The sequence below is a fragment of the Neolamprologus multifasciatus genome, chromosome 6 (assembly GCF_963576455.1).
Source record: "Neolamprologus multifasciatus chromosome 6, fNeoMul1.2, whole genome shotgun sequence".
Taxonomy (NCBI): domain Eukaryota; kingdom Metazoa; phylum Chordata; class Actinopteri; order Cichliformes; family Cichlidae; genus Neolamprologus; species Neolamprologus multifasciatus.
The window spans coordinates 26,990,034-27,015,720 of NC_140444.1; the positions used below are offsets into that span (position 1 = coordinate 26,990,034).

Here is a 25,687-nt window from a genome sequence, read left to right on the forward strand (position 1 = left end):
TGTAGTTTCCATTAAAAATATTGAAATTAAATGCACCTGCTATATTTGCCAGCGCACAATTACAGACCCTACTCAAACAGCTTTCATGAAACTAAAAGGCATTTTAAACACACAGTGCTCAATTCAGTATATCCAGGTTTTTATATAGCACTAGTTCACAGCTACAGTAGTCTTTTTTGTGGTAAGGTAAATAATCTACAATATTAGAGAAATAATTTTGTTGTTTTTATGACTTAACATAGCTGTGATCTGAATTAATCATGTAAATTCCAAACACAGGGAAAAACCAAACACTTCCTCTGAATTGTACTCATTTTATTGAACAATTCTTCAACACAACAATGCAGCTTCTATAAACTAGGACATTAAATCGTAGACATTAATTAAAAGATGTGTATGTGTGTGGTGTATTTTATCTATGCACTTGAATGTTTCTACGTTAATTATCCACAATTATAATACACTTCTCCTCCCATTTTTATTTAGTAATGGTGTTTGCATTCATACTCTTTCCACTCCCACTAAGCACAATATATGGTGTTTTCTGGGATTTTTGCTTCTCCTGCAGTAAAGCCACAGTTCCCAGAGGGGTATCGCTGCTGCTCATCTTCTTCAGCAACGCCTCTTCCTCCAGCTTTTTCATCCTCCTCTCGGTCTTCATTTTTCCAGACCCCTTTCCATGGAATCGATGGGAGAGCTGCCTAAAAGCTTCTTTTGGAGTGAGTTTCCGCCCAGACTCGTCCACGTACTCAATCTTGACGTCAGGCTTGTAGCCATCCTTCTCCTTGAAGTCTTGCGTGAAGCCTCTGTATTCTTCCCTGCGGCTGTACTTGTCATCAAAGCCCATCTTGTCCTCAATGCAGTAGTCACCATTGGGCAGGGCACCCTTTGGCGCTTTGACACGTGCTACTTTCTGCATTTGAGTCTCCAACAGACCCTTATTTTTGCACAGCAACAGGGCAGCAGCGAGGCCGGAGTTGACGATGGGCTCCTCGTCCAAAATGGTGGCAGAGGCTGTGGCGAAATCTGGTTGTTTTTGTTCCTCATCCAGGTTAACTGTGCTCCATCCAACATTCTCATCCATATCAGAGTCTGAACCTCCAGCATCATCTTTTTCCTCCTCCTGTTCAAAGTCCATAATGTCTTCCTGGTCCTCTCTGTTGCCTGACAGTCCGTATGTTGGGATATCACCCAGGGTTCTGCAAAACTCTGAGGTAGCATTGAAAACAATGTTGTTCCTCTTGTCAGGATCGTCTTCATTGTCATCTTTAACAAGCTTCTTAACCTGCTCTGCCACCTTCGCCCCAGAGTCTTTCAGGAGCTGCATTTGCTTCAGCTTCCTCTGCTTCTCCAACTGCTTCTGGAGCTCCTGCTCTGCCTCATCCTCCTCAATTACAGCTGGCTCAGGAGGGGTAAATTCCTCATCATCGCTTATGTCCATTTCTGCCATCCTGATGTCGTCAGACAGCAGGGGGATTTCATGCGTCACCACCTTCTCCTCTTTCTTTACTTCTTGGTCTTCATCATCCTCCTGTTTGCGGCCTCGGCCACGTGACCTGGAGCCAAAGTCAGAGCTGCGGGTGTCATCGAGGTGAAGGTCATCTGCAATGGATGTCTTCTCCTTCTTCCTGATCTTCTTCACTCTACGTTTTGTCTTTTTAAAGCCCACCATTTCCTGTGGTGTGTAGTACTCCGAGGCGATAGAGAGCGCAGGCATTTCCAAGGACTGGGCCTGATTTCGCAGCATTTCTTTCATGGCCTGGAGCTCGCGCTCTCGCTCTCCATCTGCAAAACCACCTGTATTCAACCGGAAGCTCTTTTTCTTCTCACCTTCAATTTCCTCATCATACTTTGACAGAACAGAGCGAGATTTAAACGAAACCATGTCGTCAACGCTCTCCTCTTCTTCGTAAGGTTTGTAATCTGGCTTTTTCTTTTTTAATTCCACATTCTTTTCTGCTTTTTCCTTGTCCACCAGTCCCACATTTACCAGCACATCTTCCTCCTCTTCCAAAACACCTTTGTCTTCTAAGGTCAGGATGACAGTCTGGCCCTCAGAGAAAGACTCAACTTTGTGCTGCACTTTGAGTCCCTTTAAATCTCGAGATGTGTACGCATCCTGTTTAATCTGGGCAAATTCCTCCTCTACCAGATTGCTGACACCAAACTCTTCATCCATCTCTTCCAGAAGTTTGGCTCTTTTCTCAGCCATTTCTTTTTCTTTTGCCAGCTTTCGGCTTCTCTCGACCCAGGAGGATGTATCATCCAGCCAGTCATCCTCAGCTAGGGTTTTCACTTTCCCCAGTTTCTGGTTGAGTATGCGTTTTTCCTTCAAAGCTGCAAGCTTCTCTCTCATCTCTTTCTGCTGCTGGATGACCACGGGGTTGATGGTCTCTGCAACCATGGGTTCCTCTTTGGTCCCAAGCTCCTTCTTGTTCTCATTCAGTTCCAGAGGCTTCAGACCCAACTTTGCCCTGAGTTTGTTTGTTTCCTCGATGCTGAGAGATGCATCTCCGCTCGCAGATTGAGGCTGCACTTCAGTATTGCTTTCCTCATATCCCGCATCTACTTTCTCCTTCTTCACTCGTGGTTCCCCGCTGCTCCTTTCACCCTTCCCACGGCTCTCCCGTCTGCCTCTTTCCCTGGACCTGGAGCGCTTTCTTTTTTCCTTGTCTCGGTCCGAAGTGTCTCTGTCGCGCTCCTTGTGGCGATGTTTCTTATGTTCACGACGGCGCTCCTCTGTGTCCTTATCGCGGCTCTTTTCCTTATGTTTCTTAGACGAACCCATCGTTTATCTGCAAATTACAACAACAATTAAAAATGCAAGCACTGAAGAATAAAACCGCTAGCTATGACAATTTTAAGATTTGATTGATGACGGGAAAGCGGTTAGCTTTCCCGTGCTAACTAGCTTACATTAGCTACGAAAACTAAGTCATTAACCGAAGCCACAACTTACGTAGTTCGAAGGCAAAGATTGAAATTTGCGTTCAAAATCCAATCTCGTTAAGGGACTAGAATGGTCGGCTGTATGTTTTCTCCAGGCCAGTGTAAATAACCTCACACCACGTTCGTGTAAGTTTAAGAACAAAAAAAACAGCGAATGACAGTGTTGCTGTTTCCTGAAAACGCACTTCCTGCGATCGACCATTAGCCAGAGGCTGATGTCGCCGCCTGCCGTGCGGGAGTGTATATGTCACGCTCCATTACTTGGTGCGTCTCGGAAACGTGAAACGTTGTTAATAGTTAAATGGATTTCACCGGACGAAGAGAGAATCTGTGAAGCTCTTTCTGGCGTATATGAAGAGCAACGACGGGCAACAACATCTCTGTCCGTTTCTGGCTCTGAACGGTGACACCACCGTTTCTTATCTTGGAACGTAAGCTAGCTACCTTAGCAAGTGCAGTCCTAACAAAATGACCAAAAGCCATCACTTAACATGATACGTTTTGGTACAGCTACGTTGATGCTAATGTGCGGTGGCACAGAAGTTATTCAGACCTTAACTTATCCACATAAATGACCGAATTTGCAGCTTTTAAGTGTATTTTAGCTGTCGTTATGCAAGATATTTGTGATACCGAACTTTTACCGATACATTTAAAGTTAGCTGCACTGCGAGCAGCTGCTACGGCGAGCCTGGGAGCTGGTTAGTACTAGCCAGCTCCATCGGCAAGCTTGACAACTTTAGCCACTCGCTAGCAACACTAGTTTTCTCATTCTTTTGTAGACCAGCGTAAACGTTAAACACCGGGTTAGCTGGTACGGGTTAGTCGGGGTTGCCATGGCGATTGCGGGACGGAACTAGGTCACAAGTGCTGTGCTAGTGAAGTTTAGCAAATATGATGTGTACGCTGATACTAGCGTTTGTGTTTATAGCCAACTCCAGCTGCTGCAATACTCGTCGCTGGACTTCTTGTTGGTAATATTATAAATACTCCTGTGGAGTATAGGAATGAAGCTCGCGCTAGAAGCCGCCGCGCGCTGGGGGGAGTATGTCATAGCTTAGCTTTCCCCGGGAATCCGAGCGGGCCACATACAATAACCAAACGGTAGCTAGCGCTCAGAGACAGTGTACCAAAACAGACGGCACGTTTATGTGATCAGCGCAGAGGTACTGATGCTTTCGAGCTTTAAAATAAAGCCGCTAATTAAACTCTGTTGGTAAGAACTGATGCATATTTAGCTTTACCGTTAACTGTGACTGTCCATCATGTGAAGCGTGGATGAGGTTTTATTCAGAGCCTGTTTAATCAACCGTACGTTGTTATTAATAGCTAAATACAATTAGCCAAGTGACCTTAGTCATAAAGTTAAATTATGAACAAGGTCAAGTTCGTTTTAATGAAATGCGTAATGCCCTGTCTGTCATTGAAGAAATTGATTTAATTCAGTCCGTGGTTCAGTGTGGTGTCTTTCTGTTGTGGATTCCAGCAAGCTTTTAAGAAGCGTTTGCTTAACCGCACGGGGTGTCATTTTGATATAGTTGTGTGTTACTTTTTTTGCTTACTTATTTTGAGTGTTTTTTCTGCGCTGACCAGCATGACCATTGTTGTGAATTTCAGCAAGCTGTAGGAGGGTAGCATGGCAACTGGAGGCACACCTTTTGATGACAGTGCAGAAGAGCTGCACAACTGGACTGTAACCAATTGCAGTCTTGAAGATAGGCTCAACAACATGGTAAGGGCTGGCCCAATGTTGAATGTCAGAATGGTAGAAGCTCCATAATTTCATTGTACAATGACAATAAAGGGCTTTTCTCATTTTGAAGTACAGCTCATTATCTTTTTTTTCTACCAAGTGATATAAATGCTATGGTAACTCCCATTTATAGCCATCTATCCTACTTTCTTTTGTACGCTATTTACACTGTGTATTTTAGTTTTGTATTGATAGTATTATGTTATTATGTAATTAATTGTCAATCAATTTTCCTACGGGATTACCCCTACGGGGTTCCATTTTGGAACTATGTTAAACTGCACTCTCCCTTAAAATAAATAAATTTCATTGATATTACCTTGAATAATAATTAACCTCAAAAAAGTGTTGTTTTTTTTGTGTGCTTTCCTAAGGATTGGGGTGTACAGCAGAAGAAAGCCAACCGATCATCAGAGAAAAACAAGAAAAAGCTGTCAGCTGCGGTGGTGGAAAGCCGCCTCACTAATGATATTTCGCCAGAGTCCACTCCTGGGGCAGGTCGCAGGAGAGCACGCACTCCTCATTCCTTCCCCCATATGAAGTACACCACCCAAATGTCTGTACCGGACCAGGCTGAACTAGACAAACTCCGGCAGAGGATCAATTTTACAGACCTGGATGAGGTAAAATGCTTTGCTTTTTGTTCATGTGTATTACTGTGATAGATTACTTTTCAAAAAGTGGCTTGCATGACTTACTGTTAGTGATATGACGCCTATGTCCCGTCTCAGGTGGTGGTGTTGTATAAAAATGTTGACTGGCTTCATTTGTTGCTTTTGGTTTCTGTTCAAAGAGCTGTTGTGCAGTAACACAATACAGCATTTATAATCTGACAGTGTTTCCTGTGACTGGCTGAATATGACTGCTGTCTTTTAGGAAAAATGTGTCTGGTGAACAAGTCTATTACTACTGCAATTACAGGAATGCACATGCATGCCACAGGAATGGAGTAAGGCTAACAAGTCATACTAGCCCATGAGAGCAGGTTGCAGACATATCATCGGTATAAATTTCAGCTGGGAAATGACACAAAAAAATGTTATAGCTTTGCTACCAGAGTCAGGGACAGTTTATTTTTCAGCTTCGGGTGTCCCACCCTTAGCATTTCTTTGTTTCGCTTAAAAAATTCGGTTGTTTTTGTTGCCGGTTGGGAACACAAATATTCAGTAGTCAGATTCATTAAAACATCAGGTTTATTAACTGATTTATATGGTAATGATCTCAGAAGTCCCAGTATCTGTCAGGCTACACTTATCATACCGTCAAACTAAAAAGTTAGTGATTAAATCTGCTGTGGCACTTCAGCAGTCGCTGCGGGAAGTGATAGCAGAATATTTTTCATAGTTTGATACAGAGTTGTTTGACTGACCTTGTTCTGTTGCACCAGTGTGGGTGGCAGAATGGCAGAGCAGCACACAAACATGGGAGGTGAATTTGGGGATTGTAAATGGAGAAAGCAAAAGAGTATATTGTTAATATATAACTATTTGTTTGGCTCTTCATCAGTGGAGAAAGCTAGAAGTTGAGGAGAGTAAAAAAATAAAGGCAGTTGGATAAATATATAAATAAAATTACATACCTTTACAATATTCATTTATCCTTTGTCAGATGTTTGCTTTAAAGAAACAAATTTCTGAACATTTACTTCACTTGCAGTTTGTGAAATAAAAAAAATAAATACCCAGAACTTTGAGTGGTGATTTGTCTGATTTGTGATGACTTTTCTTACTCAGAGGAGCATCGGCAGTGACTCCCAGGGGCGCGTCACAGCTGCCAACAACCAGCGCCAGTTAGCTGTCGAGAACAAGAAGCCCTACAATTTCCTACCTCTGCATGTAAACACTAACAAAAGCAAGGAGCTGCTCCCCCCCTCCTCCTCTGCCCCGGCTACTCCAGCGATCACCAAGGAAACTAAGAAGCAGAGCCAAGGACTCAGAGACACATTAACTCCCGTCGTTCCTACGAAGGAACCTCCGAGGCTCGGTCATGGCAGCACAGACAGATTGCCCTCGTCGCACAGGGAACATGGCAGAGGAGAGCCGAGAATAGACAGCAGCCAGGTAATGTTTTGTTGTTACTAATTTGATCTGTTGTTTGATGTCCGCTTGATGTCTTGGCGTTTTGATGATTGAGCGGAGAGCAGGTTGCAGACATATCAGTCCATTAAGTAGATTGGAATTTTAATGATTGAAAACTCTGACCAGCCTATGGTGCCATGAGGAAAATAAGACTTTTTAAATCAGTTAGAGGAGATCTGTTCGGGAACTTGAATCTTTAACAGTGTGTTAAACATGTTTGCACATCATTGAAACCTTGTATTGATCAAAACAGGACAAAGATGACATGTGAAGTATTGAAACTAATAACTTGCTTGTTATTTTTAAATGCAACACTATGTTTGAAGTGGATGCAACCAATATCATTTGAATAATTTATAAGTTGGAAAAACTTCAGCGAAAAAAAACTTTGGAACATCTAACAATAAGTTAATATCAGTTTGCAGTGGCTGAGTGGATGCTTAGTTGCTATGAATGCCTACTTTAAAAGTTTAAGAATGTTACTCAATGTAAAATTGCAAAAAAGGGGTTATATTGTTATCTGTGGTATATAATATTAACATTCAGATGCTGCAAAGAAATGTTTGCAAGCAAGGAACAAGGCCTAAAACCAGCTTCTTAGAACTACACGTGGTGAATAGCAATTATAGTTAGTTTATGGGGCAGGTACAAGACCTCCAGCAAAGACAGAGTGTGGACTGTCCTGACCGGTTGAAGTGTTGGAGGTAAATAGCACTTACCAAAAACACACATTTGTGTTTATAGTTAATTTGACTGAGATGCAATAAAATTTTTTGATATTTTCTTGATATTTATATTTTATGCAAGTGAAATAACCTAACCATACATATATGTGTCGTCGTCCGTGTGTTACTGCACTGAACTCTGAGAAACGAGAACTAGGATGAAAGTGAGGGAGAGCCAGTGCAGCTGAAACGAGGCTGTATTTAGGGCACTTTATAAATATGCCACCCTCGGTGCCCAGTGTTTCCGCCCAACCCCCTTTCTTGCCCTTGTTTAGCCCAGTCTGAGCCTTCCTTACAGATGCTTGCTCACCTATCCTACAGTCTTTCTCAGTCTACTCTTTATTTTCAATCTGAAACCCACACCCTTACACCACCCTCCTCTCTTTCTCTGGTCTCAGGTGGTGAGCAAATTGGTACAGATCCGCGAGTATATCAGTAAGGCCAGCTCCATGCGGGATGACCTGGTGGAAAAAAATGACGTGCCGGCCAACGTGGAGCGTCTTTCTCATCTCATCGACCACCTCAAGGAGCAGGAGAAGTCCTATTTACGGTTCCTGCAGAAAATGCTGGTAAATTTGATATTTGTTTCTCCAGCTCCACCCGTATATATTTTAGAATCTGCTTCATGCTTTTAACATCGTTTGGAAATTATTATTTATTTATTTATTTATTTATTTATTTTCTTTTACAAATTTGGCTTCTTCATAACTACAGTAGTTTGTTGTTGTCTTTGGGCTATTCCACACACTGTTTAATTAATAGTTTGATCATATTTTAAGCTATAATATGCTATAAAAACTGTAACTACCAGTTTTTATTGTTCTGTGATTTTTTTATTTATTATAAATTTTTTGCGTAGTTTTATTTAATATTTTCTCTGAGAAATTAAAATTTATAGAAAGATACATTTTAGTCTTAAGCCTTGTAGTCTACCAATTAATTATCATCACCATCTATTCCAGTCGAGAGGGAGTATATAGGGGGCACGTATGGGGCGACCGTGGCGCCCCATGGGGGTTGGGAAGCGCATCTGTAACCAGAAGGTCGCCGGTTCGATCCTCGGGCTCTCTGTCCTGGTCGTTGTGTCCTTGGGCAAGACACTTCACCTACCGCCTACTGGTGATGGCCAGAGGGGCCGATGGCGCGATATGGCAGCCTGGCTTCTGTCAGTCTGCCCGAGGACAGCTGTGGCTACAACTGTAGCTGCCTCCACCAGTGTGTGAATGAATAGTGGCATTGAAAAGCGCTATATAAATCCGATCCATTATTATGCCAGTTTTAGATTTTTATCCTTTTTTACTGATTGTTCTCTCTGCTGCTTTTATAGGCACAGGAGAATGAGGAAGATGATGTGGGGACGCTGGACTCTGCAGTTGGCTCAGGTTCAGTGGCAGAGAGCACTTCTCTTAACACAGAAGTTCGATCTTCAGATGCTTCAAATGCAACAGTATGTACAGCTGTTATATACATATGTACAGTACGTACACACTCTGTTTTGTCTTTGAGTTCTGTAATGAGAAAATTGAAACTAAACATTGTGTCCCTCCTCTGGCTTTTATCTTGTCTTATTTATTTCTTTTAACCTTCTTGTTCAGTAGCAGTACAGTATTGTTAACATGGCTTTTGGTAAAGCCAATAATGCTGACTGTCTGTGGGTGTGCATTGTTAGGGAGGAAGGCCAGAAGCCATGCGTGCTGACCAGAAAGAAGAATTGGAGAATCTGCGTAAGCAGCACGAGTTGCTGAAGAAGATGCTGGAGCAGCAGGAGCAGCTCAGGGCCCTGCAGGGCCGACAAGAAGCTCTAATGGCCATGCAGTACAGTGCAGAGCAGGCACTCGCTGTGATTGAAGACACCGGTGAGATATACTGTAAAAAGTGACAGGCATAATCACTGTGTACAGACTATTAGTGTGTAGGGTTAGAATGATCATTCACATCACATCATTGTGTAAATTAGTCTTAGAGGAAAAATTAGGAACGATTTGTCTCACAAACGGTCGGTTATGCATTCCTGACATCTTAGATGGAATATTCTCAGGAAATATTTATTCAGCAGAGCTAATGTGTTTACAAACATTAATCAGTATTCTCTGGTAAAGGTGTTAAGAGTTTTATATTCAGTGACTGACACAAATAAATCTGTTGGTTTTTTTTCTTAATTTCTTTGTTGTTATTAGTTGTCACAGAAACCACAGGCAGCGTTTCTGGTCTGAGCATCACCTCAGAACTCAATGATGAGTTAAACGATTTGATCCAGCGGTTCCACAACCAGCTTCATGACTCTCAGGTATAGTAGAAACTGTAAATCTACTCTCTCATGTCCATAAATCATATCATTTTATCCCCTCTGTTTGAGCAATCAGTCTACAGACTTTAGATTTACATTAGATTCATATCAGTTCCATCAGAGCCAGTGATGTTAGACTATTTGTTTAGTACGGTCTGGGAGTAAATCTGTAATGCTGGTGTGAATGGCGTTAGTCTGCCACTCGTTTGACAACCCATGTCAAATCTTGAAAAATCCTCCCTGTAGACTAAAGCGGTGCCAGATAACCGGCGTCAGGCAGAGAGTCTTTCCCTCTCCAGAGAGGTGTGCTGGTCTAGGACTCCGCAGCCTGTTGGCCCCCCTCAACACAGGCCGCTCCTCCACTCTGCCTCTGGCCCACACACTGGTCTAGACACTGGAGCAACAGCTGCCAGCGCCAAACTCACCAAACTCCAGGAACTCCAAGACAAAAAGCAGACCATGGACAAGATCCTGCAGGAGCTGCATTCACTCAGAGACCAGACACTCAATAATAACTCACGTATGAGTATTTTTAAGGCATTCTTTTCAACCATTACATGGCTTTTATTCTTCTAAAGTTATTGATGAATTGCGTGTGGATTCACTCAGGTCGTGGCTTGTCAGCACAGTACAGTCTGAGTATGGGGGGATCTTCAGAGTTTCCATCCACTCTGACCTCTGGGGCCTCAGCCTCAACTTCTTTTCATCCTTCAATTACACAACAGCAGGACAGCTCCAACTCAGCAGATAAGCTCAGGTGCGTACGCAAACAAAGACACAGCTTGAATAGGCAGATCAAATATCAACGGCAGGTTGCTGTACAGGGGGTGGGGATATAGTATAACATTGACGTCACAAAACCTTCTACACGGCCTCCTGTTGACAAGTTTCATCCTTTTCTAAAGTGCTCTTGAACAAGACACTAGACCTCCTCGTTTATGGCAGTCTTTATTTTCTTTTTTCTATACTTTAGCCTTTGAAAAGGAAGAGAAATGTGAAAATATTTTCCTGGCCTGTCACTTAATTTTGAATGATTAAACCTAGCATATACTCACATTTCATTCACTTCCTGCAGGAAGCTGAAGGAGGTCCACAAGCGCTTGAATGAACTGCGAGAGTTGGTCCAGTACTACGAGCAGACTTCTGATATGATGGTAGACGCAGTAAATGAAAACGTGAAAGACGACGATGAGGAGGAGGAGGACGAGGAAGATGAGACGGAAGATGGCTCGATGTTTGAGGCCATGTTTGACTCGGAGCAGGAGAATCGCCAGCCTGTAACTAACATCAGGTGGGTAACTTAATGAATAAAATGGTTTTTGAATTTCTTAATCTTTGTTAACAAGTTCAGTATCTTTTGTTAAAATGGTTATTATTGTCACTGGTTCCAAGTTGCAATATGATAGCATTAGTAATTAGGTGATTGTGTGTAAGTAATTCTACACCGCAACGGTCACTGTGCCTTATCTGTTTAGGAACCCACAGCGCGGTGGGAACTGGGCAGACCTGAACAGCCTGACCAACGGGCGCAGCCCCAGGAGTGGCGCCACAAACAACCGGGACGGCAGACTCAACACTGAATGTGAGATCAACAACCGGTCAGCCGCAAACCTTCGAAGCCTCAACATCCCCTCAGCCATAGGTACACACTGCACAGACTGACACACACTTGATGGTGTTAGTGTTATTTTATAAATAAGAATATGTGAGTTGAATAACAGAGTTGGTCATAATAGGCTTATATAAACTTATACTGTAAAAAAAATTTGTAAAAATTAGGCACCAAACATTCATGAGAGTCTGTTAAAATACCTGGTGGCATGCCCAAATAAAATCTTATGTATGAGAAACTCATTATATGTGTTGTCTTCTGCTGTGTTTTTACCATTGTATAAAATAATGTTAACCTTCATTTTTTATTTCTTTGACTTGAACAGCCACTTAAAGTCAAAGTCAGACCAATGTTTTGTTTTGTTTTGTTTTTCTGTGATCTGTAAGTGATACTTCTGTAACTTTGCTTTGATTTAGACTGCCAGTACAACAGGGACATCCCCTATAATTTGTTGAAGGATGAAGATGGTCTTGATAATGAGGGAGGGGCGCAGGCTGTGGCTCCAGACAGCGAGGCATCGGAGTCTAGTCGGAGGAGCAGCCTTGGGAATGAAGCTGGTTTTGGTCAGAAGGTTCATCGACAGACTGCGAAGCAAAAACTGTGGCAGCTGCAGGAGCTGGTGGCCATGGTTCAGGTGAGAAAGATGAGAGAACAATGCTCAAAGTTCTGTGGTCATGAGTTGGGTGTAGCTTAACAAAGTAAAAAGATTTTTTTAAAATCCAAACTACCTGTAAATAGCAAAGACACTCCAGATTAAACTGTCATTAAATAAACCCAGCAACAACCACTGTAAACCATCACGAGGCTCTGATTCTGTAAATGTGTGTAAAGTTTTATCCCAATACTGAGAAATCTGTTGCTTATATACACTTTATTGATACTTATGGGACTTATGTTTAGGTTCACTATTGAAATACGAAGCGACTTAACAGATTACAGAGTGTTCCAAGCTTTAAATGCTAACCCCACCAGCTGTAGCTGACAAACCACTGATACTGTGCCAAAGCTTTTAGGTGGAATTCAGTAAGAGTACTTAGACATGTAGAAATGTTTTGGATTTTTGGAGACAAATTCAACAACCATTACTTTTACTTATGTTTTAAATAAACATAAGACATTAGTTTGTTGGAATATGAGAAAACAAAAATGAAAAAACAAACAAACCTGCAACTGCAAGAAAAATAGAAAAAGACTCTTAAAGACAGTTGAACTGTCAGTTGAACTGTTCCTTTAGATCATAAATGACTGACTATTTTAGTGAAGAAGCACTGACCCAATCTGTGTGTATCCAGAGTGATGACACAGATGGAACAACAGCTAATGAGGATGAAGCTTTACGCCAGCAGCCAAATAACACCAGGGCTTCTGTGCCAGGGACATTAGGAGCAGGATCAAAACAGAGTCCCAGAGAAATTACCCTCTCCAGCAAAGCCAGGTACAGAACTGTAAAAAGATTCTTTTTGAAAACCCTTTATTTGACTTTGAAGTTGCATCACATCAGTCCCACCCTATTCTTCTGACAGAGAAAAGCTGTATGAGGAGAAGCTACGTCAGCAGAAGCAGGAGCTGAAGATGCTTCATGAAGAGCGTCAGAAGCTCATTGAAATCCAAGGCAAGATTCAGGACTTGCAGTGGGCTTGCCCCGACCTTCAGGTACTTGACTCATATAAATACACATACATGCAGCTATTTGTAGGACTGGTGGCAAAGAGAACAGTCTCAGTGTATAAAAACTGACATGTTAACGCTTTAAGAATGTAATAAGTAATGCTTTTTATTTCTGATTCTTAGTACTTGAAATAGAATTTTGTGGATTCAGTTCATGTCCACCTGTGTTGTTGTTTACACACAAGTGACTGGAGGCAGCTCAGTTTGGCAAAGCCAACCAATGGCACAAACAGACTTGAAATTTCTAAAAATAACTCACTGTAAGAAAAATGTACATAACATAAGGTTAGTAGATTTAGAAGTTTGTAACATTAAAACATTGATCTCTTGTTTATACTCATACTTCAGAAGTCTTTTTTTGCTTTGTTATATGACAAATTGAATTTTAATCCTGTGTAACTGTAACCACAGATTTTATTCCAACATAGTTGGCCATGTCATGTTGCCATTGTGCTTAGAAGTCAGGTGTTACGAGCTGTTTTCAGATGTAAACAGTATTTCTGCTGGTTTTCCTTCCAGTCATCTGTGTCCAGCACGGTGAGTCAGCAGGGTTTGCTGAGGAAGGTTCCACTTGCAGTTTCCACTCCTGCACCCGCCCCGGCTCCTCCATCGTCTGGAGCCAAAACAAACTCAGCCGTACTCAAAGCCACGGCCCCAGAAGCAGCTACTTCTTCAGTCACTGACAATGAGGTGACAGACTCCACCATAGATGACAAAACACCTGCTAGCTAACTATTTAAACCAACTCTTGTGATATATCAAACACACTTTACACTTTGAGAATAATCCACATCCACTGATCGTTTCTGTTCTTGCTTTGAAATGGCAGCTTTGGTCAGAAATGCGTCGCCATCAAATTTTGCGCGAAGAACTGAGACAGCGAAGAAAGCACTTAGAGTCATTGATGGCTGAACACCAGAGGCGTAGTGGTCTCGGGGACTCTGCCTGCCAGATTGAAGATCAAGAGGGCATCGCTACACCCTCGCAGCCTGTCAGCAGGGATGAAAGGTAAGAGAGATTCTGTTCTAGGGGGTCTGTCTCATGAGATAATAATTTTTTGAAGATGAATAGCAGCGAAAGTGTGTAACACATGCTCTCTTTTTCGGATGCAGAGCATTTCCTCTGCTAGGTTGTCATTTGTCATTGTTTCACAAACGTTTTGAACCATTGTTCATGATTTGTTATTAGAACAATGGCCACCTGGGGTTCCTCTCCATGCCACCTGGATGATGACGATGATGATGATGACGACGACGACGATGATGAGGAGGAATATCGCTCGGAGATGGGCGCAGAGGAAGAAGAAGAGCAGGAAGAATGTACAGATAGCACTTCTGATGATGACATTCATCTCTACTCACCAAGCAGGAACCTGTGCTCCTACAGTAACAGGAAGAATCAAGGAAGGTCAGACAAAGTGGCAAAAGAAGGATTTATGTCACTGTGTAGTGATCAATAATTTACAAATTTATATGCTTTTTTTTTGTTTGTGTCTGCAGCAATCTGAAGCCTCCGGCAGCCTTTTCCAGTGACAGTGGTGGGCTTCTTCATAACAAGACTAAGGCCAAGCAGCAGTCAAGAAGTTTGAACCAGTCTGGAAGCCAGCAGGGGGGCACACGGCGACAAGAGAACCTGCGCTGGGCCTCGGAGCTCTCCTTCACCGAGGGCTCGTATCACTGGCAGGAACAGGTCAACCAGCTACAGAGACAGTTGGACTACAGCACCAGCATGTGTCAGACACTCCTGCAGGACCAGCAGGTTAGTGCACTCAGCACATACATGCACAGATGCTGAAATGCTCTTTGGTTGAAGTTTGTGTCCAGTGTTTGGATTAAAACCGCTGTCAACAAGTGAAAAGCATTCTTTTTGTGTCTTACCTGTTTCCACAGACACTATCATACATGCTACAAACCTTGCTGACGGGTCAGTACAGCATGTTGCCCAACAACCTGTCATCACCACAGGTTCAGCTCATCATGCACCAGTTACACCAGTGCTACACCCAGCTGGCCTGGCAACAGAACAATATCCAGAGGTGAAAACAGAAACTTCAATATGTATTTTTCACTTTGCCTATGAAGTACAGAAACTACATGATGCCACTTTTCTTTCAGACTAAAGCAGGTCCTCAATGACCTTCTTCGCCAGCAGCAGCAGCAGCCTATGCCTTCCTCTTCATCAGCAGGTTGGCAAACCCAGAAGCAGGGATCATCCCAGGAATCCAGCTCCGGCCCTCCAGCCTCTCCTGGTTTCTTCCTCCCCTTCTCCTCTACCCTGCATCCTTCAGCCAACAACATGACATCCCCATTTCCACCCAGTATGATATGCAAATTTATCAGCTTTTGGGTTTAATTCTCTCTAAATAATTTTTGCATTTTTGTGTAATAGAAACGACAGCCAGGGCAAATATTTTTTGAGTCTGAAAAGAGAGGAAGTGTGCAAGCAAGCAAGGGAGCAATTTATTTATATAGCACTTTCAGAACAACTCCCAGCTGAAAACAAAGTGCTGTACACTTGACATGCCAGAAATGATACACTGAACAAGTTAAAAAAATAAATAAATAAAAATAAAATAAAGATTAAAAAAAAGAAAGAAAAAAAGCTGATAATTAAAATGACATTTTAAAATAATAAAATTAGCACAAATAGCAAAAAAAATTGTATAAAATGATAATTAGAATTACATTTAAAACAATAAAATCAGGGTCATACTGTGTCATATGCCAAGCAGTAAAAATGGGTTTCAAGACATGTTTTTAAAGTGGACAGTGAAGGGGCCAAGTTTGCACAAGGATTTTCACTTTAACCAGAATTATTGATTATGATGTACTATAAAAGCCAAATTTTACACTTGGCCAGAAATCCTGTTTTCCACTCTAAAATTAAAAGTATAACCTCCAGTGACTGCTCTGGCATAAACGCTATTGAAAAAATGTTATTATTGGTGTGAATACACATTTTCGATCGGTGCATTTGATTTAGAAATGGTTAATATATTCAAAGGGGACCTTCAGTAGGTGTGAAATGTAAGAAATCTGACTGTAATGACTTAATTGCTTAATTGCCATCTTAATCTAAATTGTTTTTTTTCTTTCTGTCTGAAGGCTTTAATTTATATCCCCTGTTCCCTGGTTCCATGAGTGACTTTCCTCAAGGTGCAGTAGGTCAGGCTACTCCTGAACATCAGAAGCAGCAGTCAGATCCCAACACTTCAGTTAAAACAGAATACATGAGTTTCCCTCCACCGCTGCAGCGTTCTCCTCTTAACACTTCTACAGAGAGAGGGTATGTCCATCAATGTTGCCTGAAAACTCATTTGTGTTTCTTTATGGAACATTATTATCAATACCTTCTTTTTTCCCTGCCTTAGGGCGGCAGGTTGGCTTAACACCTCCTACTCAAACAATATCACTCGCCATCAACTGTCTAACGCTGAGGCCCGAGAGTCTCCCTCCTCCTCTCCCATTTTTGCCAACCGCCAATCAAGACATTGTGACTTTGACAAGGGGTCGCAGGAAAGCTTAAGCAGCATGCCCGAGCCGGTCGATCCCACCACCATCACAAAGGCTTTTAAAACCGGGCGCAAGGCCTCCGCACAAGCCAACCTAGCCTCCCGAAGCAAGACTCCCAAGAGCCGCCGCAGGAGGAGCAAAGGGCAGGGCAAGAACAGTGAAGGTATTAAAAGTGGAATGCTGCACCCTGCTGAGAGGCCAATTGAATATTTTATGCAGGCTTTTAAAAGCTGTTGAATTCAGTTATATTGTATTGTGAGTCAGGGGCATTTTTCTGCATTTCCTTACCTAAGTGTCAAATTATTGATATGAGAAACATTATCAGTATGTGTCTTTTCATTTGTTGGTGGCTCCCTCAGGTCACGAGAGCGACAGTGTTGGCAGCACTGCAGACTCTGTCCAGGAGAGGGCAGACACGTGCCACCAGAAGGAGTACAATCAGAGTCTTTTAGACAAACTTACTCAAGAAAAGCTGGACAGCAAGGCTAAGCTTGGGAGCAAACGGAACGACCTCTCCTCTGGTATGGCTGAAGCTGCGTGTAGTAAAATCAATTCACCCTCCTTTTCCTCTGTTATTTCTGTGTGTGTGTGTTTTCTTTTATTTATGATCCACATTATTTTATTGTAGAATGTTTATTCTTTTTCTTTCATAATAACACCCTGTCTTTTTATTTTAATATATATGTAATTGACTTGGCACATTCTTCATGACCACAGATTTCACTTTAATTTTGGGTTAATTTCTTTTTTTTTTTTTTTTTTTTTTTTTTTTTGTCAATTTTAATTTATCTTACTCACAGCCTATGCTTGGAGAACACCCTTCCTCTCTAACAGAATTGCATGCACTGAAGCACCAGGTAAAGTCACCATGCAGATCTTAGTATTACTTAGCTATCCCATGCATGGGCTTTTTTGTTTTCTTCTTCTTTTTGGCTTAACTAAAGATGTGTGCAGGATAAATCTTTAGCTGTGAAAATAGTCAGTAGTTTTTTGTATGGTATTTTCTGTTGTTGTGGCGGTTTGCAAATATCTGTCTGTAATGGTGTCACATCTTTAAATTTCAGATGCAAGCAGTGACTTCTCACTGTTTGAAACGCTGAGGGAGACCATTTACTCTGAAGTAGCTACTTTGATATCCCAGAATGAGTCCCGGCCACACTTTCTCATTGAGCTCTTCCACGAACTGCAGCTGCTCAACACGGACTACTTGCGCCAGAGGGCACTGTATTCCCTACAGGTAGGCTCAAAATTTTCAGAACATGTTCAACTGCTGTTTAAATCCAATGTCCTGGGTTCACATAATAAGATTTTTGGGTGATTTTTTTTTTTTTCCCATCTGGCTGGAAAGAGGATTCGGTGTGAGATTGTGGCACTGAACATCTGTAAATACAGTCTGTCAAGTATTAAAGATAACTTTGATCACTGACTTGATTTTTACAATCGTCTGAAAATATCTGGGAACACCTCTTTGAAAGAAGTTTGAAAGTATCTTTGCTTTTTGTTGAGACTAGAGCTACAGCTGACGATGGCTACAGATCATATTTTTTTTATGTTTTATTTTTCAAAATTAGTTTTTTTAGAGCTATATCTGGCTGCATTTCCACTAGGTAGATTGATCAAAATATAATCATGTGATTTTAGCTTCTGATGATTATGAAACTGAAATAATGGAAATAAAACTTTTTTTTCACTGTAATAATTCATGTATAGTGAGTCTAGGCTGTCAGTCTGTGGTTGACCTTAGCTGTCAGCATGTGTCCAAGTCTATTTACTCTAGAAGAGGCTGTAAAACTTGTTGTGAAAGGAGTCTGATATGAGTCGATGAGCCAGTGAAGCTCACTTCTGTCAGATAAGTGATACTGAGGCGATTTGTTGAGGAGATCCTGAACTTTTCTGTTAGTAAGCATTGCTGTTTTGATGCAGTAAGTCTGTGTTAGCTGCTGGTAGCCAGGGTTAGTGAAATTTTCTTTTAAGTGGAACTAACATTGTTTGACTTTGTGGCCAGTCTCTAGCCACATGCATAAAAGGAAGTTAAGTTCAAGAGTTGCATGAAGTTGGTTAAATGAATCCTGTCAATTGAGCGAGATTTACAGTATTAACTAAAATAAAGGTGAGGGGTGAATATTTTTTATTTTTACTGGAATTTGGGCTGTCTTCCTCTCTTTTTCCTGTAGTCATTGCGCTGTAGCTCTTTGCCATGGCAGGTACAGTGACATGCACACAAAACAGTAGCAATGGTGGACAAGATAAAGAAATCATGCCGGGTGGGATGTTAACTTAGGGGTGTGTGTGTGTGTGTGTGTGTGTGTGTGTGTGTGTGTGTGTGTGTGTGTGTGTGTGTGTGTGTGTGTGTGTGTGTGTGTGTGTGTGTGTGTGTGTGTGTGTGTGTGTGTGTGTGTGTGTGTGTTAGTGCTTCAGTTTTTGTTTTTGCTGATGGGCTTCCTTTTTCATGGACTCTCTCTAGCTTGCGTCTTTGCATGCACTGTAATGTTTATATGTCTGTGACATGACATGGGCAGCTAGAGACACTGAAACACTTGATCTAACAGTTATGATACCCTCTCTGTGTGTTTCTTACAGGACATAGTAAGCAGGCATCTAGCTGAGAGGAGCGCAACCGAAGACCAGATGCCCCGTCTTGGTCCTGCAGTTTGGGCTGCCGGCTCTCAGTCTGAGCTCACACCCAGCGAGAGCCTGACTACCAGTGATGCAGTAAGAGAAACATTATTGCTTCCCAGCATGGCATTCTCACACTTTTTTTTCTCTCCTTTCTCTTGCTTCCATGTCGCTTTGGTCCTTCTGAAGCCTTTCATCCCTCATTGTCATCCTTCCCCTTCGCTTTCTTTCTTACATTTCATTATACCTTTCTTTAATTTCTCTCTCGGCCTCATCTCCTTTCATCCCACCTCGTCTTGTCTCTTTTCATCATTCCATGTCCCTCTTTATTTTCTGATTTTAATATTCCCTCCCCGATCTTCATTGTCTTTGAGTTTAACTTGACGGTACGCGTCAGAAGTATTTTTTCAAAAAAGGAAAAAGAGAAAGGAAAAAAATGCCCCTGTTCTGCCTGTGCGTCTGTTGCCAGATCAGACATGTGGTCTTTGTTCTTCTCCAGGGTCCCCAGAGTTGTACTAATTGGGAGCCAAGGCTTTTGTCTGTCTAAATAATGGCTTCGTTCAGGAGTGATGGATGAAATGTCTAATTTTCCATGCTAAAATAATGGCGACCACAGCGTATGTGCCTCAAATCTGAACTATGGCTTTTTTTCAGGAGGTGGTGGAGAAAAATCTGAGGATCACGCAAGACACAATGAAGAAGAGGGATGACGCAGAATCTGTGGACAACGACAGCACCATGTCAACCTCCTCCAACCTGGAACCTTTTGCTAATGATGACCTGGGTATATATAAATGTGTTTGGGGAAAATTTATTTTTTTAAAGTTCCACTTGGAGGTATTCATCTGAAATGTTTTTCCTTCTGCCTTGAACTACAAATCTGGTACCTCCTCTTGCTTTTTTCCCGCTGGGCTTGTTAGTGCTGGTTTTGGTAAACCAATCAGTTTACACGTCAGGATCAATAAGTAAACAACAGGACTTTTTGGCAATGTAAAACTTTGACTTGTTGGCCTGCTATCATAACTTGAGAGCAAGGCTGCCATACATTGTTTGATCCCTTGGTGTAAACCTGTTTACAGATACAAAAAAACTTTTTCTCTTGCTTCACTGATTGTAAAATGTTTGGTGTGTGTCCCCCTTTTTTCCTCTTTTCCCTCTCCTTTCTGTGCGGCTGACAGGCAACACGGTGATTCATTTAGATAAAGCTCTGGCAAGGATTAGGGAATATGAGCGCATGAAGCTTAAAGTTGAGTTTAACCCCTGCAGCGCCAGCACTGCAGGTGCAGGCACTTCTGACGTCTCAAATGCTGAACGTCCTTCTGCTAACCCTGCTGAGCACATCGAAGGTACCTAATCACAAGACCCTGCATGTGTACAACGAAGGCCTGTGGCTGGCTAATTGTGGTCTTTCTTATGGCTGTTTATTATAAATAGATGGCGTTTTGAGTTAATATATATATTTCTCTGTGATCAGGAGCTACAGGAGGCGAAGTGCACTGCCCTCAGATCGACACCCAGCAGTTGGATCGTCAGATCAAAGCCATCATGACAGAAGTCATTCCCTTCCTTAAGGTAGGATAAACCACAGACAGTGAAATCGAGTTGTGGCTTTTTGCTAATATTCAAGTGACGTGAATTTTCTATGCTTAACAGAAGCGAAACACATTGTGGTTTATTAGTAATTGCTTTTTAAACTTTGAACTAAATGTGTATTGAACAAATGAGCCTTTAAGTGGCACCTATTAACCTTTTCAATATTTTCTGTCCTATATACTTTTGAAATGTCAGATGATTATATTAAACTCTTCCCAGTTTTCAAAAATGTACATGGTTGCAAGAAAGAAGCTCTAAACCCTCAGTTTCAGATTTTTTTTTTTCCAGCCTTTAATAAGGTGTGTATTTCAGGTGTATAGCATTGAGCACAGAGGCTGAACTGAGGGTTTGCACCAAATATAAGAGAAAGAGGGATTAATTTCAACTGTGACTCATGCAAAGTCCAAGAATAAAATATGGAATTGGAAATGAGAATGATAGCTGTCCACACACTGCTTTAATGTGCGTTCGGTTGTCAGTAAAGTTTGCGCTTCTGAGCAGTTACTGAAGACTAAAATGACTCGTCATTGTCCGTCTTTCTTCTCACAGGAGAACATGGACGAGGTGTGCTCCGTCCAGCTCTTGACTTCTGTCCGGCGCATGGTCCTCACTCTCACCCAGCAAAACGACGAGAGCAAAGAGTTTGTCCGTTTTTTCCACAGACAGCTGGGAGGCATACTGCAGGTAGGACCGATGGCAGCCTTGCTCTAAATTTGCCTCAACAAGTGCAGCTGGATCACATGAAAAGTTGCCTGTCTGATGGTTCGCTCTTTGTTTTTCTTCCAGGACTCTCTCAGTAAATTTGTCGGCCGTACTCTGAAGGATTGCGGGGAGGACCTGCTTGTGGAGATTTCAGAGATCCTCTTTAATGAACTGGCCTTCTTCAGGCTCATGCAGGATTTGGACAACAGCAGCGGCACCGCTTTGGCAGCCAAACACAAAAATAAGAACAGGGCTGAGCAGCATAGTAAAGCCAAACACAGTCAGAAGGTTACATCTTTTGTTTTCTTTCTCCAAGCATTTGTAATGCAGTGTTAGCTTGAATGATCCTAATTTTAATGCTGTGTTTATTTATTCCTCTGTATTAGAATAATACAGCCGGTGGCGGCGATAAATCTCTTTCTCCAGCATACACAGATGAAGACAAGGTAGGTAATCTTCACACCGATGACTGTTTTATTGGGTGAAACTGTCAGTAATTAATCTTTGTAACAACAATGTCTCTCACTGTCTTCCAGGACCAAGATGAGGCTGAGCAGGGAGGTGCCTCTGCTTCCCAGGAGCTTTACCTGCAGACGCAGATGAAGAACAGCAGGAGCAGTGAGGCTTCGGAGGCTGAAGAGGATAATGAGGATGAAGAAGGTGGACGGGAAGTGCCTCTGTCAATCAGTGAGTGAAAAGTGGAGTAAGAAAAGGCGGTTCTTGTGAATAACTTTAGGTCCTCAAGCTAAAAATGTTCAGTAAACAGAATTCAGCCCTTTGCTTTAATTTGCAAACAGCAAATTATGTTACTTGTCAGGCAGGTTGTTTCTGAGGTGATAAGAGTCTAAATATTTAAAAATGCAAACAAAAAAACATTCAAATTCTGATCCTGTGATTTGAAATGGTCGATAACCACTCTGATAGGAACTTTACATTAAAGGTTTCTTTCAGCCTCACTTTCTTGCTCTTTACTTGGTTTTGTAGTATTTATGACACAAAATTGGCAACTTTTTCTCGCGATGTCTGATCACGCCTCAGTTTTGATTTAATTTGAACTGTGACGGCCTGCGTTATCCCCGCATGACCCGACGATGCTCCGAAAATCTTCTTGTCGTGTTAAGAAAGTTCCGCTTTCTTCTCCTTCTTTTCTTCCACCCCACAGGTGGAGTTTGAGGTCAGGTAACTGACCACGAGAGTCAGCACTTCTTGGTCTTCTTTGATCTTCAAGTAGTAGTTTACCTTTTAGGTGTATGTGTGCTCATTATCATGCAGTGTGGTACAAACCAGAGGGGGGAGCACATCTCTGGAAAATCGAGTGTCTCTGCTCGCTGGCTGAAGTGGAGTCGTTTCAGTGCAGGTGTCTAATTCTGATGCCGTGTTTTCTGCAATTACAAAGCTGCTCAATAAACACCATTATTCTAAAAAACTTTAATCGCAGCCACGTCTCTAACAGGTAAACAGAGGCTGCATGTTAAATGAGCTGCTGTTTAGTAGATCTGAAAGGCTGCTTCCGTAAAAGGCATACAAGTTGAAAGATATCTGACCCTGAGTACAGAATAATAAAAGGTTATCTGCAGTGTGATTGGTGCCCTTGAAATTGTGCAAATATTTCAATTGCTCTTTATCTGTAATCATAATTTATTGCGTTTAAATGTTTTTGAATCTTCAAATGTTCTTACAGTTTCAAACCCAAAGGTCATTATCTTTTTAAAGGTTTTTTTAAGCACATACTTTTGGGATTTTACGCCTTTATTCAAGAACAAACAGTAAAAACGACCTGGAAAATGGCCAACCAGCTGGGAATCAAAACAGAGAATTGCTGCTCACTTAAACCTGCACCCTGACCACTTTGCTGTCTCATTTTCACTTTTTTTTGCTTTTCAGGTCTCTCCAAAGCAGAGACGCAGGCGCTGACTAACTATGGCAGTGGGGAGGATGAGAACGAAGAGGAGGAAATCGAGGAGTTTGAAGCAGGACCTGTAGATGTCCAAACATCCTTACAGGCTTCTGCAGACGGACAGGCGGAGCAGGAGAGCACAGCCACGGTCAGCCATGGAGATGTGTGCAACAGCTGTAGCTTACATTATTAAGCAGCTTCTTCTTAGTCTGACTGTGTAATTGTGTTGTACTCCAGGGTACAGCAGCCAGCGAAGCCGAAGAGATAAGAACTGAACAGAGGAGTTCGGAGAATGACGATGGTGAGGCTTTTTCTACGTATTCAGCAGCGGAATTTGATCCCGGTCAGTGCGCGATAGTAAACTTGTCAGGAATATTTTAGGGATCTCTTTGCACACTCACAAACTTTGTCTTGCAGAAATCGTGAGGTCAGTTGAGACTGTGGATTCTGGAGTGGAGGAGCATGAGAGGGTGGAGTGCCAGAGCCCCGAGGAGGAGAGCAAAGCTGGGGCTTCTGCTGTTGCCTCAGAGAGGGAGTCCACCATGTACCAAGGTCAGGATGTCACCAAGGAGGCAACGACCACAAGCAGCCCAGACACAGACTCGCCCGTCATGATCAGCGTGGATGTAAGTCCAAATATGACCTATATGTGACTTTTTTTCCCCTTCCTGTTGTAGAAATAATGTCAAACCTCTATTGCTGCTTTTTTTTTTTGTTTTTGTTTTTTTTCTTCTTTTTTTTTCTGGGTCTATGCTCAGGAGGTGGGAAGTGGTAACACGAGCCAAAAGTCTGATGAGGACGACTTTGTTAAGGTGGACGACTTACCGCTACAGCTCACAGTCATGTGTGAGGTGCATAAAGACTAACAGTAAAAAACAACAACAAAAACACTCAGTTAAAATTCAAACAGCAAGCATTTTAAAAGCCAAGGCATGACCCCCACCCCCGTGGCAAAAGGTGTCTGATTGTACAATGTGTCTGTGTGCTGTAAACATCAGGAGGAGCTGCAGAAGAGGATCGTGGAGGAGCAGCAGAATAACAACCTGTCGGTAGAGATACTCAACGGGAACACTGAATTGCTGACTGGGCTGGTGGGAAACGCGCAGGCACTGAAGGAACCAGGTATGGATTACAGTCTCTGTCAGTCAAGATCACAGTTTTGTTTGTGCAGATGTCACACATTTCGCCAAAAGCAAAGCCGCCATCTCTCGGCAGACATCCACAGACCCGAGCAGCTTTTAAGTCGATACATAAACAAACTGTGAAGCTTTCTTTTGTGACAGTAAATTGTACCCTTTTTTTTTTTTGCTCTTTTATTTTTCAGAAACTGCTGCTGCCCAGGATGCTTAAAGAATTATACAGATGTTTTGTTTGTTTGTTTGTTTTTTAGCAACACTATACTTTAAAACCCTAAAACCTGTTCTGGTTGTAGGATTGTTAACTCTTAATCTGATAGTTTAAAGTTGCAAATCATTTGCGACTCTCTCACAAACACATGTGCAACAGATAATACTAAGACTTGTACTCCTATACAACAACACTTTTGTGTTAATTTTATCCTTGAATATTTAATGTGATTTATGGATAATCTGGAGCGGAGAATTTTCTTCTATGCTCTCGATCACAACAGTTAATCCTCTGGTTGAATCGCTATAGTGCTGATGCTCCTATTCAGATCCGCCTTAGATTTTTTCTCCCATGGTTCTGGGATCAGTTTGATATCAGTTGTGATGTTTTGGTTTTTTTTTTGTTTGTTTGTTTGTTTTAATGTTTTATTTGTCTTGCTCTGGCCTTACTGTTACTGTACATCTCACCTTTTCTGAAGTTGGTTCCTATTTACAAAGAGATGACAGCTGACTTCAGCTAAATGTTTCTTTAGCTTCCTTTAAGCGCCAACTCAGCTTCTGTCCCTTCACACTCCTCTTTATATACTGTTTCAGTTAATGGTTAGTCTTTCCATGTATTTAAAATGTTGGCTACAGTAATAAGTTTTAATTAATAAAATGCTGGAACTTTCAAACATGGTTTGGTCATGTGGTTACTACATATATCATAACGATAAATCTCCATTACTGCTCATTGATTGTTTGCTCTACTTCTTGATACCACTAAATTTGAATGAACTGTCACCTACATAGTTTACTGAACAAATATAATATCTAAAAATATGTATATATCACTTTATAAAGTGGTCGGTGAATGTAAGTAAATATAAGGTATGCCACTTCAACTGGTTAGTAACATAAATATCTACTTAGCCGACTAAAGGTCAGCCACTCTATGCATTTTATTGAC

General features: G+C 41.8%; 2 protein-coding genes across 10 annotated transcripts; one reads left to right on the forward strand and one right to left on the reverse strand.

Annotated features, from left to right (window-relative positions):
• Nucleotides 1–300: 300 nt before the first annotated feature.
• sart1 (spliceosome associated factor 1, recruiter of U4/U6.U5 tri-snRNP) lies at nt 301–3,098 on the reverse strand. Its single transcript, XM_085162497.1, has 2 exons — nt 2,960–3,098; nt 301–2,795 (listed from the first exon to the last, which is right to left on the reverse strand). The coding sequence occupies exon 2, from the start codon at nt 2,786–2,788 to the stop codon at nt 479–481; it is 2,310 nt and encodes a 769-aa protein (XP_085018623.1). The 5' UTR covers nt 2,789–2,795; nt 2,960–3,098; the 3' UTR covers nt 301–478.
• Nucleotides 2,959–25,412, forward strand: pcm1 (pericentriolar material 1). Of its 9 annotated transcripts, none has more exons than XM_085162493.1 (40): nt 2,959–3,075; nt 4,567–4,681; nt 5,077–5,325; nt 6,436–6,762; nt 7,904–8,074; nt 8,833–8,952; nt 9,175–9,361; nt 9,683–9,792; nt 10,039–10,312; nt 10,402–10,549; nt 10,868–11,083; nt 11,268–11,434; nt 11,821–12,038; nt 12,697–12,839; nt 12,928–13,057; nt 13,592–13,762; nt 13,902–14,080; nt 14,261–14,479; nt 14,572–14,830; nt 14,962–15,107; nt 15,187–15,389; nt 16,177–16,357; nt 16,443–16,747; nt 16,944–17,105; nt 17,385–17,441; nt 17,649–17,821; nt 19,165–19,296; nt 19,855–19,984; nt 20,379–20,546; nt 20,675–20,772; nt 21,343–21,477; nt 21,580–21,783; nt 21,882–21,941; nt 22,032–22,182; nt 23,380–23,540; nt 23,630–23,735; nt 23,810–24,018; nt 24,151–24,243; nt 24,391–24,514; nt 24,717–25,412. In XM_085162493.1, exons 2-40 carry the CDS (start codon nt 4,586–4,588, stop codon nt 24,740–24,742), a joined length of 6,408 nt encoding a protein of 2,135 aa, XP_085018619.1. In that variant the 5' UTR covers nt 2,959–3,075; nt 4,567–4,585; the 3' UTR covers nt 24,743–25,412. The 9 variants fall into 9 exon arrangements, with proteins under 9 accessions (XP_085018619.1, XP_085018616.1, XP_085018614.1 ...); XM_085162490.1 differs by lacking the exon at nt 2,959–3,075 and adding an exon at nt 3,198–3,352; XM_085162488.1 differs by lacking the exon at nt 2,959–3,075 and adding an exon at nt 3,200–3,380.
• Nucleotides 25,413–25,687: the final 275 nt, after the last annotated feature.